Source organism: Clinocottus analis, unplaced genomic scaffold (assembly GCF_023055335.1).
Source record: "Clinocottus analis isolate CAN_PGR_092001 unplaced genomic scaffold, fCliAna1.0.p SCAF_64, whole genome shotgun sequence".
Classification (NCBI taxonomy): Eukaryota; Metazoa; Chordata; class Actinopteri; order Perciformes; family Cottidae; genus Clinocottus; species Clinocottus analis.
The window spans coordinates 210,887-218,387 of record NW_027176223.1 but is presented as its reverse complement, the minus strand read 5'-3'; the positions used below and the strand labels follow the sequence as shown (position 1 = coordinate 218,387).

At 45.4% G+C, this 7,501-nt stretch overlaps 1 protein-coding gene across 1 annotated transcript in view; it reads left to right on the top strand.

Annotated features, from left to right (window-relative positions):
- Positions 1-2,634: 2,634 nt before the first annotated feature.
- The window catches only part of LOC137804787 (anoctamin-1-like), a 41,366-nt gene continuing 36,499 nt past the window's right edge, over positions 2,635-7,501 (top strand). Inside the window, exon 1 of the mRNA XM_068604171.1 lies at positions 2,635-2,800. Coding sequence (XP_068460272.1) covers positions 2,702-2,800 — 99 coding nt within the window. The 5' untranslated portion in view covers positions 2,635-2,701. The remainder of the gene's footprint in view (positions 2,801-7,501) is intronic.

Here is a 7,501-nt window from a genome sequence, read left to right as displayed (position 1 = left end):
GAGAGGCGACCTTTGACCCCCGCTTCTTGCTCCCAGCGTCCAGTCAGACGCACGGCGTCCCACGGGAGCGCGGCGGCCTGTGCTCCACAAGGTCCTCGCTTTCCTTTTGCTGGAGTCTCTGCATATTGTTTTTAACTCTGAAAGTTATAAATACTCCGGATGTTGAGCATGAGAGGCTGAAGTGTCAGGAACCAGAGGCTGAACAGAGAGTTGCTCTCAGAGTAAACACGGCAGCGTTTCCTGAAGCTTCACAGAGCAACTTCTGCTCTTTGGGTTGAAATGTCTCCGCTTCCCTGGACTCCACTTTAAACACTGACATCAATAAAGTCAACTACTCACACAGGACTATATTTAGTCCAAAATCTACACTTTCTTTTTTTATCAGGACAAGAAAAATGTCCCTTCTGCCGACAAATGTGTCCTGCACTCCGTCAAGAAAGAAGACTTCTTTATCATGAAGAAGACTTCTTTATGATGAAGAAGACTTCTTCATGATGAAGAAGACTTTCTTTATGATGAAGAAGTCTTCTTCATTATGAAGAAGACTTTCTTTATGATGAAGAAGACTTCTTTATGATGAAGAAGACTTCTTTATGATGAAGAAGTCTTTTTTCTCATGAAGAAGACTTCTTCCTCATGAAGAAGACTTTCTTCCTCGTACATTCCTGGCGGCAGCGTGGAGGACAGGAGGACACGTCCTCTCTCTCTACTGTCACTGTTCAATAAAGACATGAAATTGCCCCCAAAAATCCATAATTATGAATGATTTGTAAGATTAATAGACATATTATATATTATATATATTATATATTATATTATATATATTATATTATATATTATATTATATTTTATATTATATATACATATTGTTCCTCCAGGGGAAAACGCAGAGTTAGAAACGTTTTGACAGGCTAATGGCTCCAGCAGCTGTTAGCACCACACACACACACACACACACACACACACACACACACACACACACACACACACACACACACACACAAACACACAAACACACAAACACACACAAAGACACAAACACACGGTTTAGTGCCACACTCTGCTAGCGTCCGGACCAGGGCCCAAAGTGTAGGGCCCTGGTCTCCACCAGGGGCCTTACAGGGGCCAAAGTGTAGGGCCCCTGGTGGAGACCAGGGCCCTACACTTTGGCCCCTGTAAGGCCCCTGGTGGAGACCAGGGGCCTTACAGGGGCCAAAGTGTAGGGCCCTGGTCTCCACCAGGGGCCTTACAGGGGCCAAAGTGTAGGGCCCCTGGTGGAGACCAGGGCCCTATACTTTGGGCCCTGTAGGGCCCCTGGTCCAGGGTGGAGACCAGGAGGAGCGTGGATGATGTGTGATGTGTTCTTTCTCTCCTCTCAGTAGCTTCATGCGCTTGAAGAGCAATCAGGACACAGATGTTTGGGGAAAGAAGACAGCACTTTGTCCTGGAGCTCCTCCCCCTCATCCTGGTGAGCTGGTGAAGGGAGCGAGGGAGCGAGGGAGGGAGAGAAGGAGGTAAGGAGGGAGGGAGGGAGGGAGGGGCGGAGGGAAGGAGGTAAGGAGGGAGGGAGGGAGCGAGGAAGCGAGGGAGGAAAGGAAGGAGGTAAGGAGCGAGGAAGGGAGGGAGGGAATGAAGGAGGTAAGGAGGGAGGGAGGGAGGGAGGGAGCGAGGGAGCAAGGGAGGGAGGGCAGGAGGGAGGGAGCGAGGGAGGGAGGGAGGGAGGGAGCGAGGGAGCGAGGGAGCGAGGGAGGGAGGGAACGAGGGAGGGAAGGACAGAGGGAGCGAGGGAGCGAGGGAAGGAGGGAGGGAGGGAGGGAAAGGAGGGAGGAAAGGAGAGAGGGAGCGAGGGAGCGAGGGAGGGAGGGAATAAGGGAGGGAAGGAACGAGGGAGCGAGGGAGGGAGGGAACGAGGGAGGGAAGGAGAGAGGCAGCGAGGGAGCGAGGGAAGGAGGGAGGGAGGGAGGGAAAGGAGGGAGGGAAGGAGAGGGGGAGCGAGGGAGCGAGGGAGCGAGGGAGGGAGGGAACGAGGGAGCGAGGGAGGTAGGGAACGAGGGAGGGAAGGAGAGAGGCAGCGAGTGGGCGAGAGAAGGAGGGAGGGAAGGAGGGAGGGAGGGAGGGAAAGGAGGGAGGGAAGGAGAGAGGGAGCGAGGGAGCGAGGGAGGGAGGGAAGGAGGAAGGGAGGGAGGGAGGGAGGGAGGGAGGAAGGGAAGTAGGGAGAGAGGGAGGGAGCGAGGGAGGGAAGGAAGGAGGCAGGGAGGGAAGGAGGGAGGGAGGGCTCCTCGTGTTCATCAGAGTTTTATCGTTGTCTAAGTTTAGATCTTGGCTCGCAGACGGCTTCTCAAGTAACAAGGCTGCCTCCAGCCGCCGCACACAGACACACACAGACACACACAGACACACACAGACACACACAAGCTTTAAAGGAGACCACCAAAGACAGAAAAGTGGCAAGTTGAGAGAAAATCAGAGGATAGAGGAGAGAGGAGAGGAGGCTGTGGACACCAGATGCTATCACATAACCTCTGTCTGTGACCGGAGACTCAGACGGAGAGAGGAGGAGGAGGAGGAGCAAGAGGAGGAAGAGGAGGAAGAGGAGCAGGAGGAGGAAGAGGAGGAGGAGGAGCAGGAGGAGGAGGAGCACAGAGCGGACTGTTGTGTTTGGACTCGTCTCCTCAGCGTCGCTCTGCTCTCTACCTGGACGATGGCAGAGGAAACAGAAGCGGGAGTCTCTCCGACCGCCGGGTCCGAGCAGCAGGCCCCGCACTTCCTGCAGGACGTCGTCTTCCACGGGAAGCTGCAGGTGAGTTACACACACACACACACACACACACACACACACACACACTGAGAGGAGGCAAGACGCTGTAGAAGGATGGTCGGTCCACAAGGAAGACAGGAAGTGTAGAAGAAATAAAACACACAATGTGACATAAACAGATTGTTTGAGGCTCAGAGTTCAACAGTTATGAATATTATTATTATTATTACTACTCAACAAGTACTACAGACACACCGAGAATACTAAACAAGTACTACAGACACACCGAGAATACTAAACAAGTACTACAGACACACCGAGAATACTAAACAAGTACTACAGACACACAGATAGTACCAAACAAGTACTACAGACACACCGAGAATACTAAACAAGTACTACAGACACGCTGAGAATACTAAACAAGTACTACAGACACACCGAGAATACTAAACAAGTACTACAGACACACAGAGAGTACCAAACAAGTACTACAGACACACAGATAGTACCAAAGAAGTACTACAGACACACAGATAATACTAAATAAGTACTACAGACACACCGAGAATACTAAACAAGTACTACAGACAGACTGAGAATACTAAACAAGTACTACACTGAGAGTACTGAACAAGTACTACAGACACAATATAAGTACTACAGACACATCAAGAGTGCTAAACAAGTACCACAGACACACCTAGAGTACTAAACAAGTACTACTGACAAACTGATAATCCTAAATAAGTACTACTGACGCAATAAGAGTACTAAACAAGTACTACAGACACAATGAGAGTACTGAACAAGTACTACAGACACACTGTGAGTACTAAACAAGTACTACAGACACACTGAGGGTACTAAACAAGTACTACAGACACACAAAGCGTACTAAACAAGTACTACTGACACAATATGAGTACTACAGATACATCAGGAGTACTAAACAAGTACCACAGACACACTGAGAGTGCCAAACAAGTACTACTGACACACTTATGACCCTAAATAAGTACTACTGACACAATAACAGTACTTAACAAGTACTACAGATACACTAGGAGTACTAAACAAGTACTACAGATACACTAGGAGTACTAAACAAGTACTACAGACACATTAAGAATACTAAACAATAGCGCCAAGTGAAATATAAAAACTAAGAGGAATATTCCTCACCAACAGTTCTTCCTGTCGGTCGCTGACTCATCGTCTGTTTGGATAAAAAAACGCCTCCACAATGTCATCATTTTAGGTCTTGTTCAGGATTTAGGATTTTTATTCAGGAACACAGAGCTGTAGACGTAAAGTACAGACCTCCTGGTCACCGTCGTACATGGACGACCGACACGGAGATCAAGAGAGAAGCTCTGTGTTACTGACGGGAGGTTCCTGTTCCTGCTCTGGTGGTCTCACTGCTTCAGTCTGCTCTGGTGGTCTCACTGCTTCAGTCTGCTCTGGTGGTCTCACTATCAGTCTGCTCTGGTGGTCTCACTGCTTCAGTCTGCTCTGGTGGTCTCACTGCTTCAGTCTGCTCTGGTGGTCTCACTGCTTCAGTCTGCTCTGGTGGTCTCACCACTTCAGTCTGCTCTGGTGGTCTCACTGCTTCAGTCTGCTCTGGTGGTCTCACTATCAGTCTGCTCTGGTGGTCTTCACTATCAGTCTGCTCTGGTGGTCTCACTGCTTCAGTCTGCTCTGGTGGTCTCACTATCAGTCTGCTCTGGTGGTCTCACTATCAGTCTGCTCTGGTGGTCTCACTGCTTCAGTCTGCTCTGGTGGTCTGTAGCCAGTTGCTCATTAAGAGAGCGTAAGAAAATAGAAGAGACACGATGCCTCAGTCTGACACAGACTACAGACACAGACTACAGACATAGACTACAGATTACAGACACAGTCTACAGACACATACTACTGGCCACGGACCACAGTCACAGACAACTGACACACACTATAGATTACAGACAACAGACACAGACTACAGCCACAGACTATGGACACAGACCACTGACTTCAGACACAGACTACAGTTTACAGACACAGATTACAGACACAGACTACATGCACAGACCACAGACACAGACTACAGACTTCAGACACAGACTACAGTTTACAGACACAGATTACAGACACAGACTACATGCACAGACCACAGACACAGACTACAGACTTCAGACACAGACTACAGTTTACAGACACAGATTACAGACACAGACTACATGCACAGACCACAGACAAAGACTACAGACTTCAGACACAGACTACAGTTTACAGACACAGACTACAGAGTGCAGACACATGCTGAATACACAGCCACAGACAGGTTGTATACACAGACTACAGACTACAGGCACAGTCTACAGGTTACGGACATAGACTACAGACACAGTCTACAGGCTACAGTCTGCAGACTACAGACACAGACTACAGGTTTCAGTCTACAGGTTACAGACATAGACTACAGACACAGTCTACAGGTTACAGTCTACAGACTACAGACACAGACTACAGGTTACAGTCTACAGGTCACAGAAATAGACTACAGACACAGTCTACAGGTTACAGACTACAGACACAGACTACATGTTACAGTCTACAGGTTACAGACATAGACTATAGACACAGAAACAGACTACATACTGCATCTTACAGACTACAGACTACAGGTTACAGACTACAGGTTACAGACTACAGACAGACTACAGGTTACAGACTACAGACAGACTACAGACTACAGGTTACAGACTACAGGTTACAGACACGGCGCCTTACAGAGTGAACTGACGCCCTGAGAGGAAAATTGAGAACAAACTGTGATCTAAAATATTTTCTCTTCTGTGACTTGAAAACAAGGAGGAAAAAGTTTTTTTCACCATCTTTATCTCAGTTTCTTCTTTATCTGTAAAAACATAAAATAATGTGAAAAACATGTTTCGATTTGTTGTTGTAATACTAATTATGGCCACAAGAGGCTGAGTGCTACTACGCCCATGAATAACTAAGACGAAGGTTAATTTCACTATCCGCTCACAATGTGTGTGTGTGTGTGTGTGTGTGTGTGTGTGTGTGTGTGTGTGTGTGTGTGTGTATATATATATATATATATATATATATATATATATATATATATATATATATATATATAGTGTGTTAGCAGGAGTATTGAGCAAGTTAGCGGACTAACTTTTTACTGATAACAATATTGTCTCAAAAGGGCACAAAGAGTAAAAGTAATTAAAAGTATTACATTACTCTTTGTGTTACACTTTCACAGTACTGTTTTTTTTATTTATTATTATTTTTTATTATTATATATTATTTTTTATTTTAGCAGGAAAAGCCTCATTGAGATGAAACATCACAAGACAGCAGCAGCACATCATTTCACACAGTTCAGATAACACAGAAGACATGTAGAACACAGTCATCGTGTGCTCGTGCACACCTCGTGCACACCTCGTGCACACCTCGTGCACACCTCGTGCACACCTCGTGTTCACCAGTCCAGAACATCTACAACCAGATGAACCTTCCTCCAACTCTTTCAATCTATTTTGGGTTGCTATTATATAATAACACGTGTTACTGGGTAACATTTAACACTTAATGATCAGCCAGTTGTGTAACATTACAGTCTCGCTTTTCTGTTGCAAAGACGCTTGGATAGCTCTTACTTTTAGCACGTCAACAACAACAAAAATGATTTTCAGTCATAAAACAGGAAATGGCAGTGGACTGTACTTGTAAACTACGTGTGATTCACACACATTCACACACTGATGGCTGCTCGTGCACAACACACTTCAAGAGCTCGTTGTCCATGAACTCATAACAGCTTCAGATAAAAGTCTCACGAGAAGTTTCATAACTGCAGCAGAGCTGAACGGTAACGTTTGACCTTGTGGAGAGAACGTTCTCTCTCTTTCTCCCAAACGGATTCTACTTTCCTTCATTCAACGACGCTCTGCTGGCTTACGCCACATGAGAAGATGACATGAGAAGATGACATTAGAAGATGACATGAGAAGATGACATTAGAAGATGACATTAGAAGATGACATTAGAAGATGACATGAGAAGATGACATGAGAAGATGACATGAGAAGATGACATTAGAAGATGACATGAGAAGATGACATTAGAAGATGACATTAGAAGATGACATGAGAAGATAACATGAGAAGATGACATGAGAAGATGACATGAGAAGATAACATGAGAAGATGACATTAGAAGATGACATGAGAAGATGACATGAGAAGATGACATTAGAAGAAAACATTAGAAGATGACATGAGAAGATGACATGAGAAGATGACATGAGAAGATGACATTGGAAGATGACATTAGAAGATGACATTAGAAGATGACATTAGAAGATGACATTAGAAGATGACATGAGAAGATGACATTAGAAGATGACATTAGAAGATGACATGAGAAGATGACATGAGAAGATGACATTAGAAGATGACATGAGAAGATGACATGAGAAGATGACATTAGAAGATGACATTAGAAGATGACATTAGAAGATGACATGAGAAGATGACATTAGAAGATGACATTAGAAGATGACATTAGAAGATGACATTAGAAGATGACATTAGAAGATGACATGAGAAGATGACATTAGAAGATGACATTAGAAGATGACATGAGAAGATGACATTAGAAGATGACATTAGAAGATGACATGAGAAGATGACATGAGAAGATGACATTAGAAGATGACATGAG